The 21,467-nt window shown below is 43.6% G+C and overlaps 1 protein-coding gene across 2 annotated transcripts in view; it reads right to left on the bottom strand.

The window, feature by feature from the left end:
• Positions 1-21,467, bottom strand: part of DAB1 (DAB adaptor protein 1) — a 334,491-nt gene that overhangs the window by 52,141 nt on the left and 260,883 nt on the right. For both annotated transcript variants that reach the window (XM_040231048.1, XM_040231049.1), the window contains 2 exons: positions 20,879-20,944; positions 13,800-13,859 (listed from right to left, as the gene is read on the bottom strand). In XM_040231048.1, coding sequence (XP_040086982.1) covers positions 13,800-13,859; positions 20,879-20,944 — 126 coding nt within the window. The remainder of the gene's footprint in view (positions 1-13,799; positions 13,860-20,878; positions 20,945-21,467) is intronic.

The following is a 21,467-nucleotide window of genomic DNA, read 5'->3' as shown; positions in this document are numbered from 1 at the left end:
GTCTTACTCATCATCATATTTCTTGAAATATTTGATATAGCCCTTTGTTCATAGAATAGCTCATAACAACAACTATGGCTAACATTTATTAAGTAGTACTTACTATATGCCAGGCGCTGTTCTAAATGCTTCACATGCATTACCTTATTCAAGTTCTCAGAAGGTAGGTACCACAGTCATTATTCTCACGTTATAAGCAAATACACTGAGGCTCAGAGAAGGTTAAATAACCCACCCACGTTTACATAGCTGGTAACAGAGGCAGAAAATTTTCAAGAGTTAAGTAGTCAGTCTGCAAGGCTCACATTTTTAAGTGTACTCCCATGCTGCCTATCAAGTACTGAATACCTACTCTGGGCAAACACAACAGAAATCACATCTGTTTTCTAATTTAATCCTTACAGGAATCCAGGGAGGTAGCTCTCCCCACATTGTTAACTGATCACTAAGAAGAATCTGAAAGATAAAGTACCTTGCCTAGATTCACACAGTTAAGAATAATAATGTATACATATGGAATCTAGAAAAATGGTACAGAGGAACCAGTTTCCAGGGCAGGAATAGAGAGGCAGACATAGAGAATGGACACGGGCACACAGGGGAAGAAGGGAAGGGTGGGACAAAGTGGGAAACTAGGATTGACATACATACAGTACCACGTGTGAAGTGATATGGAGCTCAGCTCGGTGCTCTGTGATGACCTTGATGGGTAGGAAATGCGGGTCGGGGGTGTGAGTGAGGCCCAAGAGGGAGGAGATACATGGGTACATATGGCTGACTCACTCCACTGTATAGCAGAAACCAGGTTCAATCCTTGGGTCAGGAAGATCCCCTGGAGAAGGGAATGGTGACCCACTCCAGCATTCTTGCCTGGAGAATCCCATGGACACAGGGCCTGGCAGCATGCAGTCCATGGGGTTGCAAAGAGCTGGACATGACTGAGCAACTAACATGCAGTTTCAACAACATTGTAAAGCAATTATACTCTAATTTTTAAAAAAAGTCACGCTCTTTCTGCTGTTTCACTGCTTCTTAAAGACTACAGTCCTGGTCTGCACTCAGAATTTGACTGTCCAATAACAAAGCCTTGATGGGAAATGATATGACAGGGAGGCCTGGCATGCTGCAGTCCATGGGGTTACAAAGAGACAGACACTACTGAGCGACTGAACTGAACTGAACACCTTTGTAACTAGTTCCTCATGTTCATGTCTCTTTTTTAAATTGCCTGGTATGGACTCTGTGTTCCGGACTTCATCCTGATGTAGATGCATAGATAACTCCATTAGCTATGTGACAACCTCCCCACCTGCTAAGCCACCTGCCATACGCCAGAGTGATGCTGAAAAATGTCTCCAACAGGGTCACTCCACCTCCTGAAAGCGACAGTGGTCTCGCCAAAATCCCCAGGTTCTCAGCGTCACACTTCAGGCCCTTTCCTCCCCTCCCCTTGGGATCCCTGTCTCCTTTCCCAAGAGGGCATGCTATGGTCCTGTCATCCCAGACTGTTTATCAGCCCCTGGGATATGTGAGGCTTGTCCACATTTCAGTGCCTTTAAATATCACGTTCAAGGTCAGGAAGGGTGGCTGTGAGATAGCCCTCATCAAAGGTAAGGAGCAGCGGCTGTGCTTTGCTGGAACAGCCATGAAGAGATACCCCACAGCCAAGGTAAGAGAATCCCAAGTAAGATGGTAGGTGTTGCAAGAGGGCATCAGAGGGCAGACACACTGAAACCATAATCACAGAAAACTAGTCAATCTAATCACACTAGGACTATAGCATTGTCTAACTCAATGAAACTAAGCCACGCCGTGTTGGGCCACCCAAGATGGGTGGGTCATGGTGGAGAGGTCTGACAGAATGTGGTCCACTGGAGAAGGGAATGGCAAACCACTTCAGTATCCTTGCCTTGAGAATCCCATGAACAGTATGAAAACACAAAATGATAGGATACTGAAAGAGGAACTCCCCAGGTCGGTAGGTGCCCAACATGCTACTAGAGATCAGTGGAGAAACAACTCCAGAAAGAATGAAGGGATGGAGCCAAAGCAAAAACAATACCTAGCTGTGGATGTGACTGGTGAGAGAAGCAAGGTCCGATGCTATAAAGAGCAATATTGCATAGGAACCTGAATGTCAGGTCCATGAATCAAGGCAAATTGGAAGTGGTCAAACAGGAGATGGCAAGAGTGAACGTTGACATTCTAGGAATCAGCAAACTAAAATGGACTGGAATGGGTGAATTTAATTTAGATGACCATTATATCTACTACTGTGGGCAGGAATCCCTTAGAAGAAATGGAGTAGCCATCATGGTCAACAAAAGAGTCTGAAATGTGGAACTTGGATGCAATCTCAAAAATGACAGAATGATCTCTGTTCGTCTCCAAGGCAAACCATTCAATATCACAATAATCCAAGTCTATGCCCCAATCAGTAATGCTGAAGAAGCTGAAGTGAACGGTTCTATGAAGACCTACAACACCTTATAGAGCTAACACCCCCAAAAGATGTCCTTTTCATTATAGGGGACTGGAATGCAAAAGTAGGAAGTCAAGAAACACCTGGGGTAACAGGCAAATTTGGCCTTGGAATACAGAATGAAGCAGGGCAAAGGCTCATACAGTTTTGCCAAGAGAATGCACTGGTCATAGCAAACACCCTCTTCCAACAACACAAGAGAAGACTCTACACATGGACATCACCAGATGGTCAACATCAAAATCAGATTGATTATATTCTTTGCAGCCAAAGATGGAGAAGCTCTACACAGTCAGCAAAAACAAGACCGGGAGCTGACTGTGGCTCAGATCATGAACTTCTTATTGCCAAATTCAAACTTAAATTGAAGAAAGTAGGGAAAGCCACTAGACCATTCAGGTATGCCTAAATCGAATTCCTTATGATTACACAGTGGAAGTGAGAAACAGATTTAAGGGACTAGATATGATAGATAGAGTGCCTGATGAACTATGGACACAGGTTCGTGACATTGTACAGGAGACAGAGATCAAGACCATCCTATGGAAAAGAAATGCAAAAAAGCAAAATGGCTGTCTGGGGAGGTCTTACAAATAGCTGTGAAAAGAAGAGAAGTGAAAAGCAAAGGAGAAAAGGAAAGATATAAGCATCTGAATGCAGAGTTCCAAAGAATAGCAAGGAGAGATAAGAAAGCCTTCCTCAGCGATCAATGCAAAGAAATAGAGGAAAACAACGGAAAGGGTAAGACTAGAGATCTCTTCAAGAAAATTAAAGATACCAAGGGAACATTTTATGCAAAGATGGGCTCGATAAAGGACAGAAATGGTATGGACCTAACAGAAGCAGAAGATATTAAGAAGAGGTGGCAAGAATACAGAAGAACTGTACAAAAAAGATCTTCATGACCAAGATAATCATGATGGTGTGATCACTCACCTAGAGCCAGACATCCTGGAATGTGAAGTCAAGTAGGCCTTAGAAAGCATCACTACAAACAAAGCTAGTGGAGGTGATGGAATTAAGATGATGCTGTGAAAGTGCTGCACTCAATATGCCAGCACATTTGGAAAACTAGGCAGTGGCCACAGGACTGCAAAAGGTCAGTTTTCATTCCGATCCCAAAGAAAGGCAATGCCAAAGAATGCTCAAACTACCGCATAATTGCACTCATCTCACATGCTAGGAAAGTAATGCTCAAAATTCTCCAAGCCAGGCTTCAACAATAAGTGAACCGTGAACTTCCAGATGTTCAAGCTGGTTTTAGGAAAGGCAGAGGAACCAGAGATCAAATTGCCAACATCTGCTGGATCATGGAAAAAGCAAGAGAGTTCCAGAAAAACATCTATTTCTGCTTTATTGACTATGCCAAAGCCTTTGACTGTGTGGATTACAATAAACTGTGGAAAATTTTGAAAGAGATGGGAATACCAGACCACCTGATGTGCCTCTTGAGAAACCTATATGCAGGTCAGCAAGCAACAGTTAGAACTGGACATGGAACAACAGACTGGTTCCAAATAGGAAAAGGAGTATGTCAAGGCTGTATATTGTCACCCTGCTTATTTAACTTCTATGCAGAATACATCATGAGAAACGCTGGACTGGAAGAAACACAAGCTGGAATCAAGACTGCCGGGAGAAATATCAATAACCTCAGGTATGCAGATGACATCACCCTTATGGCAGAAAGTGAAGAGGAACTAAAAAGCCTCTTGATGAAAGTGAAAGAGGAGAGTGAAGAAGTTGGCTTAAAGCTCAACATTCAGAAGACAAAGATCATGGCATCTGGTCCCATCACTTCATGGGAAATAGATGCAGAAACAGTGGAAACAGTGTCAGACTTTTTTGGGCTCCAAAATCACTGCAGATGGTGACTGCAGCCATGAAATTAAAAGACCCTTACTCCTTCGAAGAAAAGTTATGATCAACCTAGACAGCACACTAAAAGCAGAGACATTACTTTGCCAACAAAGTCTGTCCAGTCAAGGCTATGGTTTTCCCAGTGGTCATGTATGGATGTGAGAGTTGGACTGTGAAGAAAGCTGAGCACCAAAGAATGGATGCTTTTGAACTGTGGTGTTGTAGAAAACTCTTGAGAGTCCCTTGGACTGCAAGGAGATCCAACCAGTCCATTCTGCAGGAGATCAGCCCTGGGATTTCTTTGGAAGGAATGATGCTAAAGCTGAAACTCCAGTACTTTGGGCACCTCATGCGAAGAGTTGACTCATTGGAAAAAAACTCTCATCGTGGGAGGGATCAGGGGCAGGAGGAGAAGGGGACGACAGAGGATGAGATGGCTGGATGTCATCACTGACTCGATGGACATGAGTTTGAGTGAACTCCGGGAGTTAGTGATGGACAGGGAGGCCTGGAGTGCTGCAATTCATGGGGTCCCAAAGAGTCGGACATGACTGAGCGACTGAACTGAACTGAAACACTCAATTTCCTCTTCCTGTATAGAGTTCCATCCTTTCTCCAGTTTTCAAACTCTATCCCACAGGTAAATACCTTACTAAACTTCCTCAGTCAAAGTTTACTGCCCCTCCACTGCCCCCAGGGCCTCTTGTACACAGCCTCTTACAGCCTTGATTATATTGATTGGGATTGCTTTTATATTCTATCTTCTTTTTGAGACCATTTACTTTCTTAAGCCGGTGGTCTTATTCATCTTTATATTGCTATGGAATAGAACACTGTACGGCAGGTAGGAGATTCTTAGTAACCATTTGCCAAATGGATGAATGAAAGAATAGGATGAATAGAAAAGAATGAAATGAAATTAAAGTAGAATGAAATAGAGTGAAATGAATAGAAGTTGTAAGGGAACTCCAAAGAGAGAAGGGTTTTATAGGAATCAGAGGTCTGGGATTACAAAAGTAATGAAGGTCTGTCACTGCAGGTATGTGAGCTGAAGCCCAAGAGTCAGGAATGCTTATTTGCACTTATCACAAGCCTTGAAGGATTTTTGCTTTGGTGGACAGGTTAAACGAGACAGCGTTTTTAACATTCCTATTAACTTTAAGATTCTAGAAATTTAGGATTCTATCCCAGGAAAAAGTTTACATACAGCTCAAAGAAAGTCCACTCAAGAAACATCAGAAGAGGCAAGCTTCTCTTTCATTTGTGGGAATATGCAGATTCAGATTCCTTTTTCTCACTTTGAGATGATCTCCTCTCTTGTGACACCTCTATTCACTGTGTTGTGATCATTATAATTCCTCTACAATGTGGTGCTTAATCAGGAAGTGAGTGACAAATGCTCAGACTAGACTTAATCCAATTATGCAACATCTTGATTCAGAGTTCAAACTAAAGGAAAAACCAACTGCTAAATTGTGAATGAAAATTTATTTGCAGTGAATGATGGGGACTGGGGGTGCAGGAAACAATTGTCCAGAGAACTCTTGCAATTCTTCCCATGAATGGATTGCCTCTTCCTACATTTGCAGCAGCAAAATGGAAATGAATCCGGGGCAAGGAAAGCCATCCAGAGGCTGACTGCTGGGGGACAGGGGTCTCATAGAAAAACACCAAGCAATTTGGAGTGCAGGAGGCAGGGGCAGTAAAACAAGCAGGTTTCTGAGTTTCAGAGGTAGGCTGCTCTCATTAAGATTTGTTCTCTGGGATTCAAAAACATCTTTTCAACAGCAGGATGAGGAAAGCAGTGGTGCCAGGCAGAGTGAGGGTCTAGAGAAGGAGAGAGGTGTTCACAGTCATACACAGAGCCTCAGGCCTCCTGAGCTCCGAGTGTTTATAAAAACTCAAAAGCAATGAGTAATCAGAGCTGGGGACTGAGTTCCAAGCACTGGTTCTGATCAGTTGAGGGTGAGGAGGTGGAGGACTTTCCACTTTCTGGAAACCTAATGGCAGCTTTATTTTAGTGGAATTGTGTGGGTACCTGAGTCAGAATAACACAGAGTTCAGATTCTGGCTTTGTGAGTTTTGTGAAATCTTAAAGCCTCAGACTCCTTATATGTAAATGACAACTACCTTGCAGGTTTGTGGTTACTGAAGGAGATCATCCAAGACCAGAGCCTAGGCTGTCTGGGGCAGAGATGCTCAGTGGGGTTTTTCTGCTTTTCCCACAGCTATGTTAGCCTTAGATCCGGTACATATGGCTACTGTCCTGGTATCATAAAAGAAACCGGATGGAACCCTCGACTTCAAATCTGATCATTGGGATGTTTATCAGTTTCATCCAGCCTGATAAACTGGATACAGGATACAGACTGGCCTACAGCCTTGAGGATACAGACTGGTCTAGAGCCTTGATTTCAAGTTCTATAGGAGGAAATTAAGGAGGAACAGATTTCTAAGCATCTACTCTGGGCCAGTGCTTGCTCAGTGAGGTGAGCTGATTACACTAGTTGGTTAACTTCTTATCCAGAGCACTAATTTCACTGGGCAAGGCCACAACTTACTGATGGGCATTTCAGAGTAGACTTCTGAAGACAGGATTCTAATAATGAAGCCAGATGATAATAATGAAGACAGAGAGGAGGTCTCTGGGGTACATGGCTTGGCAGCTGAGCTATTTGGGAGCAAGATGATGAGATAAGTATTAATACATGAGGGCAAATGGAATGCCAGAGGAGATAAGAGAATTTGAAGCCTAGCACTGTAGTCACCTTTACAATATAAGGATTCCTTATAGAACCACTATGTTCTGCCTGAACACTCCTAGGGCCAGAGTACCCCCTACTTTGAGCAGCTGTCATTTCTGAAAATCAGCTCAGATGGTCTTCAATTTCTTTCATATATTTAGAGCAGTTTTGACCTCTCTTGTCATTAAACATGGGCCATTCTCTTAATCAGGTCAAAGTGTTAGTTGCTCAGTCGTGTCAAACGTTTTGTGACCCCATAGACTGTAGCCTGCCAGGCTCCTCTGTCCACAGAATTCTCCAGTTAAGAATACTGGAGTGGGTAGCCATTCCCTTCTCCAGGGGATCTTCCCAACCCAGGGACTCAACCTGGGTCTCCCACATTCCAGGCAGAGTTTTTACTGTCTGAGCCACCTGGGAAGACCCTCTCTTAATCATAGAACAGCACATAAAATCAGTAGAGGTAATGAATATATACTATCCTTCAATCTTTACTTGCCCAGCATCTCATAAAAGTGACCCCTGAGCATCACAGAAAATGTTTCATGTTGATGTGTGAGTCTCATGAAAGCCCTGAAGTGTTACTAGCAGATGGTGATCCTTTCCACTTTGCAGCCCAAGAAAAGGAGTTTCAGAAAGTCAAAGCGACTGACAAAGGGAAGAGAGAATCTCAAGAAGGTCTTATCATTCCTTTCAATTTCTGAATCCATGTTACACCAAAAGGAAATTAATGTTGAGACCAAAGCATCCATTTGACAACCTATGTCCTTCCTATTTACCACTATGCCAAACTTCCCAGAATTTCTTTTGAAGGCCAAAAAAAGTTCAGCTAGTAATCACCGACTCGTTATTACTAATAACTAGAAAGTCTTTTATGTCTAATACAACTACATAAAAAGCTTTTAAACCGGGCAATTATAAGGTGAAGGATAAAAGACCTTATTCAGTTGTAAGAATATTATATGAGGGGGTGAGCGTAGGGGAGAAGAAGAATGCAGAGTATTTCCTGTTGTTGAAACTGTTGACCTTCACAGAGAATCTCAACCAAGTTCAGCGCTGTGAGGCACAAAAGGGTCTGGAATGGGCCCTTCAGCAGCCTGAGAATGCCTCGCTGTGAAACTAGACCATGTCCAAAGGTTAACAGCGTGCAAAAGGCAGTAAATAATGAATGTAGACACTTTCCTCTCCGTTTAGGAATGTACATTTTTGACATCCCCAAAGAGGCCAGGGTATTTGTCTAAAGAATATGACAGCATCATCAGCTGGCAGAAAGGGAGACTACCTGCCTAGCCCACCTCTTTGAGAAGGAAACTGATGAGAAACTGCTGAGTGTTGCTACTTAGAGGCAGTTTGGACTCAGGAACCAGGACCCCAGTGATTTGCCCAGAGGTGCATCCATGTCTCTTTTGCCTGTTCAAATCCTCTCATTCTTCAGGGCTTTGCCCAAGTTGTACCTTCTTTTTTTTAAATATAAATTTATTTATTTTAATTGGAGGTTAATTACTTTACAATATTGTATTGGTTTTGCCATACATCAACATGAATCCGCCACAGGTATACATGGGTTCCCCATCCTGAACCCCCCTCCCTCCTCCCTACCCGTACCATCCATCCCTCTGGGTCATCTCAGTGCACTAGCCCCAAGCATCCAGTATCATGCATCGATCCTGAACTGGCGACTCATTTCTTATATGATATTATACATGTTTCAATGCCATTCTCGCAAATCATCCCACCCTCACCCTCTCCCACAGAGTCCAAAAGACTGTTCTATACATCTGTGTCTCCTTCCTAACTCTTTAGCCAACTAACATTTCCTGGCAGCAAGCATTTATGCCACCAGGTTTCAGAGACCTTGACATAGAGACAGACCCACCTGTTTAAGATACAGAGTAGATCAGACCCTGTGCATAGCTTCTAACTTCCTTGAAGGGATGGAATGTATATTTCTAGCAGTGAGTGGGATTAATCCTTATTTGGGCTCAAATTCCCAGGAAATGATGGTGGGAAGCAAAGCATGATCTCAAGAACAAATCTGCTGGAAGAAGGTGATATTATAGGTGCAAAGTAAAATAAGCAAACCAAAGCATCCTAATGCGTTATTTACGAGAACAGAACAGGAAAAGGGCCAGTACAGCTGAGCATCCTAAGTTTATGGGACAAGGAGGGTGTTCAACTAGGACAGGGATGAGCAAATGTGAAAGTGGAAGTGTTAGTCGCTCACTCTTTGCAACCCCATGGACTGTAGACCATTAGGCTCCTCTGTCCACGGGATTTTCCAGGTAAGAATACAGGAAGGAGTGGCCATTTCCTACTCCAAAGGATCTTCCAGATCCAGGGGTTGAACCCCGGTCTCCCTCATTTCAGGCAGATTCTTTACCATCTGAGCCAGCAGGGAAGGTGAATGTGAGGGAGCAGAAACACAGAACTGGCTTTCTGTCTGAACCTGCATGCATGTGTGCGTGCTAAGTCACTTCAGTCCTGTCCAGCTCTTTGTGACCCTGTGGACTGCCAGGTTCTTCCGTCCATGGGATTTCCTAGGCAAAAATAACTAGGGTGGTTGCTATGCCCTTCTCCACGGGATCTTCCCAACCCACGGACTGAACCAGCATCTCTTACATCTCCTGCACTGGCAGGCAGGTTCTTTACGACTAGTGCCACCTGGGAACAACGTAACGAACACAATGAATTTGGACTTCTGCTGCCTTAAACCTCTGAAATCCCTAATACGTCAAATTTGCCCCTTACTAAGTATCTCTCTGACCATGAAAGAGTGATGATGAGCCACAAACTGAGGCTTTAGAACAGAGGTTCTAGAGCTGAGATCAAGGGATCTCACTGGCTTCAAGGCCTACAAAAATTTACATATGGACATGTGTTTCTTTCTGGGGAATGAGTCTATAAGCAAAATTTCAAGAACAGAAATCCGAAGAGAAGTTTCTTTATGCATAGTGATGACTAAAAGTAATTCTTGTCCTCAAGGAGCTCACAGAAAAGAAAGGGAAACAAATAGCATATTAACAGTTCAGAGCTACTGAATCCTCACTGTGTACCAAGTCCTGTGCTCATTCACATATTTAAGCTCATTTAGTCCCTAGCAAAAACTCTAAGGTAAGTGCTATCATTAACCCAAAGCCAGGCTTTTAAGGGACCCAAGGTCCAATGGCTCAGTGGATACATTAAGAGAAAATAATCCTTTATGATCATCACAAAGAGAAGGACAGATGTATCCCAGAGGCTGATTACTCTGGGGCAAGGAAGGCTTCCTGGTGGAGGTGGGCTGTCCTTAGAATACTTGGCAATCCTCAGCAATGTGAGAACTGTTGGCCGGAGCGTTGCTTGTTTCAGCAACAAGTGGAAATGTTCTCATTTAATCTACTCCATGACCTCTATTAAAGGTTTTACATAAATCTTTAATCTGCCAAACAAAGCTACAAGACAGACATTACTTTCTTTGTACGGATGATGACACTGAGGCTTAGAGATGCAAAAAGCTACTTAAGGACCCTTAATAGGTGGTCAGGATGAGAGCCATACCCAGATCTGACTCTGAAGATCAGGTGGTTGTATATTTCTGGGCTGGTTGGTGGTTTTCCTCAATGACAGCCCCAAGCTGAGTCCTGCATGCATGTAAAGGAATCTCAACTCCTGTCTCTGTGCAGATCTGTCCCAAGGAAGAAGAAACCAGGTGGTCCCCAGGCTAACAGACCACTGGGCAGTCTCCCTTCTTGTGGGAAACTTGTAGGAGCCCCCAGATTCCCTTGGAAGATCCCTGGCTGTCTTTGGTTTGTGTTTCTGGGTAAGGAGCAGGTGGTGAAGGTGTGAACAGCGACAGTATGGCAGAGATTCTCAGTGCATAGATATATTCTGGGGAAAGGCACTTGGCAGAGAGGAGGGGCTTTGGGGGGAACCCTGGAGCAAGGGAAGACGTCAGAGCAAGGGGGACACAGGATACATAAGACATCTCCGGGAGGTTTAGGCAAGTGGGAGCAACTTTCCAATACACGGACTATTTTATCCTCAACATCACCTTGCAAGTTAGTATCAGTAACTCCTTTTGGAAGATGAGAACACTGTGCCTCAGAGGCAAGGAGACCTATCAGAAGCCTTACAGGCAGTAAGGATAGACAGGAGTTGAGATTCCAGGTGCATCCATCTGCCTCTAACTTGAGACTATGCTTTTCACTTTCTCCCTCTCTCAGATTTTTACAAATACTGAGATATTTCATGGAAAAGCCATTATCACCATCAGATGCTTCTGAGAGTCTGTGTAACAATGGGTTGGAAGCCACTGTGGGGCATTCAGGCAGCCCCAACATTTTCTAAGGAAAATCTTAGCATACGTCCTCAATGACTACTTGGAATCAGAGAAACAGGAAATTCTCATTAAAAAAAAAACAGCAAGAATTTTCATAAATCCCTTCTACAAGAAGAAGCTTTCATATATCTGTTAACTATCCCTAGAGTAGCCGTGTTGTGTCTGGCTGCTACGAACCAGGCCCTGGGCTTGCTTCTGGTAACACAAGGACCTCAGGAAGCTCCCAGAAGCTCCTGAGGAAGAAGGATTCCAACACTGTGTGGTCTACTCCTGGAGGAATGACAGTTGTGGAGGCACAAATGCAGGGGTGACGTGCTGACACTGTTGGGAGAATCAAGAAAGACTCCTCCAAACACAGGCAGGATGTTGGGGGAGGGCTTCAGGGAGGGTGGGGAGGGAGTGACCGCTTCGGAAAGCTGAGGAGTCTAGGGGAGCTGGACCAGGAGGAGGCAGGCCAAAGATACAGCAGAGGCTGGGACCCGAGTGCCGTCTATGTCAGGTTGAGAAGTCTGGATTTTCTTTTTCTTTTTTTGGAGCTACTAAGCATGGAGGTGGTGTGGCCAGACTGGTTAATAAATTCACAAAAGCAAGGCAGCAAATGGAGCATGTTTCCTCACGTATCTAAGCCTGTTAGGGGCAAGTAAGGCAATTTAGGCACAAATTGAACTGGAGGGAGCTGTGCAATGGGGGCTGGACCAAACTGAAACAAGAAGAGCAGACCGGTGTCTTGGTGACAAGCAGGCTTGATTAAATGCAAAGGCCTCTGAGAGAAAAACTGCTTTTTCCGAACGGCCCTACACTGCATGCCTTCTGCTCTGTTTCTACACTCGGTGTTTTTAAAGGGGCTGGTATTCAGATATGTCTTTACTAAAACTAACATGCATGGACTTTTGGAAGCCGTATTTAGGTGGGATAGGATGGTTTCAAGATACTGGCAGAGTGGATAGAGAAATGGAAATAAGTCAGAAAGAAAGTTTACTAGGAAAAAGGGGAGTGGAGCCAGGGGAGGGTAAGAAGGGACCAGAAAGACTCCTGATTGCAGGAATCCAGAAACTCAGGCTTGGAAAAGGTATCAAAGGCTTGCCCCTCTGGCCATTCAATGTCTGCATCCCTGCCCCTCCCCCCACCTTCAGCCCATCATCTTTCTGATAGGTGGTCTTCAAGGCTCTGCCTGTACAGCTCCAGTGATGGGGAGCTTAATCTCTGAGGTGCCAGAGTTCTACCCTTGAGCAGTTCTAACCATCAGAGATCACCCTTAGTTGGAGTTAGAACTGACCTTCTTGTAGGGCCACCCCCCTGTCTCAGTTCCAAGAGTTGGCAGATACAGAACAGTATAATCCCTCTTCCATTTAATGGTCCTAGGGATGCCCACCTCCATAGTCATGGTTTCATTTCTCCAGGCCAAAGGTTTACAGGTCCTTCTGCTACCTGTTCACCCAATTGCGTTTCAAACCCCATTATTAATCCTATCTTGAAACATACAGGGCTGTCTCTATGTCTCTCATGGTGTGGCATCCAGGACTGATAACAGTGTTCCAGATGAGGTCATTTAGCCTCACAACAGCTCTGTTAGGACCAGAGCTGGGTTCCTGAGGGTCAGTATGACTTCAAAACTGGTGCTCTTCCCACCCATGGTTGAATGAAGTCAACAGAGACTACACACCCCAGTTCTTTTTACACAAGCTGAGGTAAAGTCACAGTTCCCCCCAACTCAAAGCCTGCACTGGCTCCTCAGGGCTGCCTGGGTTAGGTAGAGGGTGACTTCTGAGTGCAACTGAAGGCCTCAAACATGGTTCTGAGCCCAGCAGTGACACACAACTGAACATTTTCCTTTGTATCTCAGACTTCCAGGAGTCCCCCTAGCAGATGGGGTCCAGGTGCAGTGGGCCCCCTGGGTTCTCTGCAAGTCGACAACACATGGCCTTTTCTATAGTGTGCTGATCACTGACTGGACCCTTAACACACTCCAAAGGCCCTGGCCAGCCCTTGTTCTGTCTCTCTGAAGCTTCTTGACCACTTTCAAATTCAGTGGACAACTCTCTTCCCAGAACCAAGAACTGCCCCTACTTGACCAGGCATCATGGAGTCTTTGGCTGGAGACTTTTTCCATAAAACACCTGAGACTCTGAATCCCTTGGACATAAGAGTTTTCATGATTCAGCAGATTACCACTCAGGGAGCCAGACCTTCATGAAGACTCAGCCCCATCATCTCCACCTCTAACCCGCTTCCCCTCACCCACTGAGGAGTCCCCAGCATGCCGTCCCCAGCAAAGCCATATAGGTGGTGATCTGTATCCATAAGAGCGGATTGTGGACTCCCTTCCTCGGATTGCAGACCAAGCCTTGGTATAAAGCCAGGTTGTGGGGACCCAGCAGAAGAGAGGAGATGTACTTACACTTACAGGTTGACTTTTTGGCACATCATAAACACCTTCCTTCTTTTGGCTGGTGGGAACCTACGAAAAAATCAAATTCAACACAGTCAAAACACTCTGGTCCTCTGCTTTTGAAGAACAAAGCAAGCAGGCTTTCCTTCCACTGGCTAAGTGTGTGTGAACTCAGCCCCTGAGGCCCGAGGGGCCAACTTCCAGCAGAAGAAGGAGCTGCTAGTATCATGAAAATGTCAGGCCAGGCTCCTTCTCTCAGGCAAGCTGGAGGAGGAGAGGAGGTGTGAATCATTCCACAAAGGTTTGCAGGATGTCTTTGCCACTGGACTCCTCACAGTACCACAGCAGAGGAAGCAAAAGGCAGAGACCTCAGAGATCATGTGGTGAAAAAAATAATCATCTCACCAAAGACAAAAATGATGCCAGGGAGGTGCTAGGAGTTGCCTAAAGTTGTTAAAAACAGTTTTCAGCTGAGCTTGAAGTACTCCAGGCTGATTTGAGATCCAGGTTATTTAAAATTCAACAAATATCCAGGTCCTAAAACAAAATACAGCTTCTGTTGGGATCACTCACATACTATCTGATAATCGCCAAAGGTTTTTCTTTAAGGAAAGGGTCCATCCATGGCAGGAAAAGCATGCAACTAGAATCAAAAAACTCTCCGATGGTTTTCCAACACTTCTCTGTAACTTCTTTCCTCCCTCTCCTCTTCCTCTTCCATCTGGCCTTACTGGGCCATGTGATAACTGTCAAGCCCTAAGCAAGTCACTTAGCTCCTCTGAGCCTCACTGAAATGGGAACTTCAGCTCTGCTTCTTGCTTAGGTTATACATCAAAGAGAAAAGAGAGTAAATAATAAAAGTCTATTCAGCACCATCATACTGTCAAGTGTTAGAACGGTAAGGTCTTTGCCATTGCTATATTATGTAAATATGTACCCAAATACATGTGAATAACAATGGACTTGTGGAATACTTTTCAAATGAGTCTATCAGGGGCCTTGCTTGGAAACATTCCAGTTTCTGACACTAGTTCATCCTCAGCGACCAGCAAAGCTTAACTCAAACCCTCCATGGGAGGATCAGCGAGTAGTGGTTTTCTGTCTGATAACTGGTCTCTCTTTGATCAGACAGGGAGCCCCTTAAAAGCAGGCATGGCACATAAGAGCCAGTAGTCATTCAGCAGGTGTCTGCTACGTAAGTATATCATCCAGGATTGTGGAGAATAGTTAAGAAAAATTATCTTTTAAGCTTGGACCAGCTTAGAGAAGAATTTGAGCTTATTCCAGGAGTCCCTTTGCCATTTTCACTCTCACTTACCTTAAAATCTTTATACTAACCCTGAGAAGTTGGTAGTAAAATATCCACTTTAAGTAGTAGAGAGTGAGGCTCAGAGATGTTAGGGAAATGTGCCCAAAGTTTCATAGCTAGGAAGTGATCAGAGTCAAAGGTATCTCATTCTGGCTATGGAACAAGACATTTATCACTAACGGTATGAGCTAACACTGCCAGAGCATTTTCCATGTGCCAGGCAGTTTTCTAAACATTTATGTTCACATACATCCTCATTTAATCTCTGTGAGTGGGAAGCCAGGAGCATCCGCCTGCATGGTCTGCCTTGAACTACTGCATTATACAGACAGCCGCAGCTCCCCCCTGCTCCCACCATTCCCACAGGAGATCTGGGTGCTTCTTGTCCTCTGACATCCATTCTATACTCCTGGAAGCTCATGCACATCCTGGCAAAACAACAGGACTCTGAGCATGGCTGTGCAGAAGATGCGCTTTCAGTTACTCCTGCAAACTTTAGTTGCAGGCAGCCCATGAAGAATGTAATTTCTTTGCTCCGGATAAGTAAGCTCCCTCCAAAAGGAACCCTCTAAGGATGCCTACAGAGTCCTTGTTAACAAGGGCCAGTAAATTACAAGCCCTCACTTTTATTTTCACTAGCAGCTCACCTTTGCCTGAGCAAAATGAACAGTGTTTTTCTCTTCCCTGCAATTCACTGCTCACTATGGGCACTTAGTAAGTTGAACCGCAGCTGACTCTCAATTATGCCTGCAAATGGAGGAGAAGCAGTAGGATGGAGAAACCCAAACTGTGTATAATTGAAAAAGCTTTTCCGCTTGGCTGTCCCATGGGTGAGACATTAGCCTGCCTGTTTGTCTTTTAAGAATTATTTCAGCTAAAACATCATGTTGGGAGCACCACTAGAGTACTGGTGGAGCATTCCTCTGTACTCATAATATCTGGTGCATCCTTTCATTAAGAAATAAAAGTTACCAAGAACCTACTAAGTGTCTGCGCTCTGTGCTCTTCCTAGGATGATGTGGTGAACAAGACGAATGTGGCCCCTGACTCATCAGCGCTCCTTGTCTCACTGAGGGAGATGGAAAAGTCATCAGGCTACTGAAGGAGGGCGTAAAAGGAGCTTTATTTGTAAGATAAATACACAGTCAAACCACACTGCAGCTTCCTGGTCACTCTGAATTCTGACTGATTTATAAGCCTGCTGAGGGCTCAGTAGCTATTTTATTACCGTTGTTTCCCCATCTGTAAATAACCGGTTAAACAAGAAACTTCTAAGCATCACACATTTACCACATGTGCTAAAGACAGAAAACCTAGCAGAAGCACTAAAAGGATGAAGACCAGACAGTGCCTTGGTCTCGGCTCTCATCTTCCCCTAACTGGTGTATCCCATCTGTGGACCATCTCAGTAATACGATGTTGTATAGAGTGATAACCGTCCTGGACCAAAAGGAGGTGGAAGGTCTGGTTCCTAATCCTGGCTCTGCCACAGGCTCTATGACCCTGGAGAAGCCACTGTTCTCTGAACCTGTTTCCTTGTCTGGTTGTCATGAGTATCCAAGGGGTTACCTACAAACACCTTGAAGGCGGGGACCAGGCTGTGTGTCACTACTATATCCTGATGTACCCAGCACAGGCTGGTGCTCCATACATAACAATTTATTGAATGAATAAATGAAATTACTCTAAAAACTATACATTAAGGACCATCCATACAGAAGACACTTTTAGTGCAGCGATATATTAATAGTGTGGAGGGGCAGGTTGACGGCTGGGTGACATAGGATTAGAGACATGTCGTTTTAAAATAACAATGTATAACAAATCTTGGGTAATTAAAAATGATTTTCGAATGAACAAACTTGGAGAATGTGCCCTTGGCAAGCTGCGATCTCACTGATGCTGGAAGCTTGCTAAAGTCTGAAGGAACACTAGGTTTTAAAATCAGAGGCTCTGGCCTTGGGCCCATCACTTAAGTATGAAGGACTTAAATTTCTCACATTTAAAATGGTAGTTATTACAACTGTTCTCATCTCACCGAGTTGTTGGAAGGGTCAGAATTAAGTGATGGGTAAAAACGCTTTGTACTGTGGGGTTCTGAGTTGTTTTAAAAAAGACAACTAATAATTTTTTCTGAGGCATGCAAATAGAAAGACAATTATTATTATTATTAATCCAGTTTGGAAAATGAGACTACTGATCCTCAAAGAGAGGTGACATTTACTCAAGAGTCTCTCCCTCCCTTGTGTTGGAGTTATAAATAGCAAAGTCAAGTGAGGCTGCAGCTTTCCACTGGTCTCTCTGACAAGATAAGGTGAACAAGTCATGTTCTACTTCACTTAATACATCATCATAAGACGTCTCAAGCAGCAACTGATATTGATGGCATTAGGAAGTGAAAGGAACTAACATTTACACAAAACCTACTATGTACCAAGTGTTGTCCTGGTTGCTTTACATATTCATACTACTTCTAGAAGCAGAGGCTATAGTATCTATATTCTGTGGCCCAGGAAATTGAGACACAAAAGTTAGGTACTTCTCCTGAGGCCGCAAAACAGCTAAAACCTTAGGCCCTCATTCCAGAAAACAGAGGATAAATAAAATAAAATATAATCTGAGACTACCTTGACCAAGCAGAAGTATAAGAAACATTGAAGTCTACCCAAGAAGAATAGATATGGGACACTCGTAGGCCCTAAAAAATGTTGAGGCTCCCAATAGCAGCTCCTTAAAAGCACAGGCTATCTTCAGGCCCAAGAGCTTATTTCTTGTAAAGCAAAATGAGACCCAGTGGACTGGCAAGACAAGAGAGAAAGAGACCAGAGGCCTTTCCAACAGAGAGCAATAAAACAGTCATTCCCTTAAATGGTACTTCCTATTAATTATGGACAGAGGGGAGGATCCTGGATGTCAGAACTGTTAACCCAAGGGTGACTTTCAGATACTGACTTGAAACCTATATAGAATCTATTTATAAAACTTATCATCAAGGATATTCTGAACTGAAAAGAGCCCTTGGATTTATTTATTTATGTACAGAAGTCAGCGAGTGGGAGGTTCTACCTCTTGCTAGCTCTGTAAGCCTGGGTAACATATGTTATGTCTGTGACACTCTCTTTCCTCATCTGTAAAGTGGGAATTATGACTCGAGCCACTTGGGATAGAGACATAGAAGATACGGTATGTAAGCCTCCATTCACAGAGACCTTGTTTGAGAAATGTTACCAAAACTATATATACATATACACACACACACACACACACGCAAGCACAGCACTTCTAAGTCTTGTTGCTCTGTAAAGCAAGGTAGCATGCTTCTCTAACAGTCCTGTGCTGAGGCACTAGTTGCAAAGAACAGAAAAGGGCCATGCCCAGGAGAAACTTCCATCTTATTTGCTCATTTTAGAGATAAGTAAACTGAGGCCCAGAGAAGAAAAGGGATTGACAAGGTGGCTTAATGGCTGCGGATGCAGTGTGTGACCTGGGATGAAACCTCTTCTTTACAGTCTCCTTGTGATCTTGTTTCATTCTCATGCCTACATGTGATTTAGGAAGAACTTACTCTCCTACTTTATCACTGGGGAAACTGAGTCTCAGAGAGCGCAAGTGCCTTGCTTGCTACCCCTTAGCCAAAGGTAGTGGTGACAGAATCAGAATTATATCCCAGTTCGCTGCTTCCCAAAGCCAGTTCTTCCTAGTACACTAGACTGCCCCCCAGAGACCCCAACAGGGCACAAAAGAAGCCCTGCCAACTACAGATAAGTCTAAATTCAAGAACCTCTTATATTGGAAAACCCAATTTTATTTTAAAAGGTTCTCTCTCTTCATCAGATGACTGGTTAGTGTTTCCTCTGGCATCACATTGTAACTGAGCAGGACCCTAAGGGGCGTTCCCAGAACAGGCTCCTGCCTCATATCTTCTGGAAGTACCTAGATAATAGGATCTGATACACATTTCCTGAGCTGCTCTGCAGATGCTAAAACTGCCAACAAATTGAAGAAATTAACTACTTGATGCCCATGAGCATGTAGCGCCCAGACCTACTGATGCCTAAGGAATGATACTGTGACACCATCCTGTTACCAAATGATTAACCAGAGAGTTGTACACAAGCTGATCACATACCCTGCAACTCCCTTCTCTCACCTGACCTTTAAAATGCTTTCCTGAGGGGAGTTTGGGTGTTTTGAGTACTAGCAGCCCCAGGCTCCCTGCTTGGTGCCCTGCAATAAACTCTGGTCTTTCCTTCACCATAATCCAGTGTCAGTAGATTTGTCTGTGGACCCAAGTTTGGTTCAGTAACAATACTGAGACACTGCAATGTTGGACTTTAAAATTTGACACTGAGGACAGATATGCAACTTTTCTGTTCAAAGACAGAAACTTTGTAAACGATGATTTTAGACAAATTCTCAAAGAGCAAGCTCGCACTTGAACCCAGATGGAACCTGTGGATAGAAATAGATCATTACCCCCTAGGGCCGGTTAAACTGAGGTGCTGGTAGAACTTACATACTTTAGTCATTTAGAATTCTCTGCATTTGATGAAAACTGAAAATATGTTTTACTTTTATTACACAAGTAATGCATGCCCAAGGCAGAATAACAGACCACACAACTGAGTAAATTAAGAAAATTAAAATCACTTATTTAAATACATTAAAAATTTTCCTGCTTTCATAATGTTTATATTTCAAATTAGGGCTAAAATTCTAATTAATGAAATATTGGAGGTCGCACATTTGTTTGATGTGTGGCTGTGCTGTAATTACATGGATTCTTTGGTGGAAAAGCACAGGGGAAGCAGTGTGGGTTTGGTCCCAGCTCTTAACAGCTGTACAGTCCTGAAGAAGCTACTCAACCTCTCAGAGCCTCAGTCTCTCCTTAAAAAAGTGGCATTAAAATACCTACTTTACAGCATATTTAGGAGAACTAATGAGTTTAAAAGTGTACAGCAGACTTGTGGTTGCCAAGGGAGGGAGGTGGGGGTAAGGATTGGGAGTTTGGGATTAACAGATGCAAACTGTTATCTACAGAATGGATAAACAGCAAGGTCCTACTGTGTAATGCACAAGGAGCTATGTTCCATATCCTGTGATAAACCATAATAGAAAAGTATGAGAAAGAAGGCATATACATGTATAAATGAATCATCGTGTTGTATAGCAGAAATTAACACAACATTGTAAATCAATTATACTTTGGCAAAATAAATTAAAAAAAAAAAAAACGTGTTTAGGCTTCTTCACATAAGCAGACATTTTTAAGAATATTAATTTACCTTCCCTTCAGAAGGGGTAAAACCTTTAGCTCAACTTTATTTCATTCAGTTAATATTCCCAGTGTTGTCTCCAAACAGCATTTTTGAATTTGGCCTTCATTTTCAGTGGTGCAATTGACTTTTTAAAGAAATTCAGCAGCATGTTCTTTTGAGAAATGAAGGACCCTCATATTCTGAACAACAACCCTCCAAAGGATTAATTTAGTAAAATGGAATGTTTGATTTCTGTGTCAACTGAAAATAGTTAAGATCCATTAAAAATTAAAATATTCTACCCAGTTGGCCATTAAACATGTCAATGATCAAGCATGAAAACTACTGGCAAACGGCAGGGAACTAGGAGCCAGTTCACACAGAGGTATTTTAACAAGCACAGAACGAGACCAACAGAGCAAGGTGGAGACTGGGAGTGAGAAGAGAGCCCCTGGTGGCTCAGCCCCTTCTGTGTGTTCACTGGTGGCGGTGCTAAGGAAGGAGAGGAAAGTGATTTATACCTGATAAATGTTTTCTTCCGTTTCGGGATCACGGATTGGCTCGTGTCCAGCCTCAAACACAATGTACTATGACAGCAGCAGCCAGAGAGGAAAAGTTAAGGAGAAAATGAAAGAGGAAAAAAAAAAAGCATTTGGAATTCAGGATACAAATTGTAGTAAGCATTAAAGACACAGGCACAAGAGAAAACACCCTGAAGAGACATTACTGACATTCCACGTGGCCTGGCACATTCCTGCCTCTTCTAAGGAAAATTGCCATGGTCCGATGGTCAGCCTTTTAGTCAGGACTGCGTAGGCACTGCAGACCTTTCTGGAGATATAACCCCTTCCTTCAGTGGCACTGATCTCAGCAGTGTCTCCCTGTGCGGGAACTGCTGTGTGGGGATGATGCCTCCTGGGACTCCAACTTTGCCAGCTCTGGGTTACAGTGGTCTCTCCCCTTTGCTCCCTAAGGCCCACAGTCCTAAGCCAATTCTGATGTGCTTAGAAGCCACAAACGCCTTCATCTCATACATATCACCTTACTTTACATTCTCAGTTTTAAATACTGAAGTCAAATTTTCCATATACACGTTTCAGATTCTAAAAG

Source organism: Oryx dammah, unplaced genomic scaffold (assembly GCF_014754425.2).
Source record: "Oryx dammah isolate SB20612 unplaced genomic scaffold, SCBI_Odam_1.1 HiC_scaffold_28, whole genome shotgun sequence".
Classification (NCBI taxonomy): domain Eukaryota; kingdom Metazoa; phylum Chordata; class Mammalia; order Artiodactyla; family Bovidae; genus Oryx; species Oryx dammah.
The sequence above is the reverse complement of the archived record's forward strand: the minus strand, read 5'-3'. Positions and strand labels throughout refer to the sequence as shown.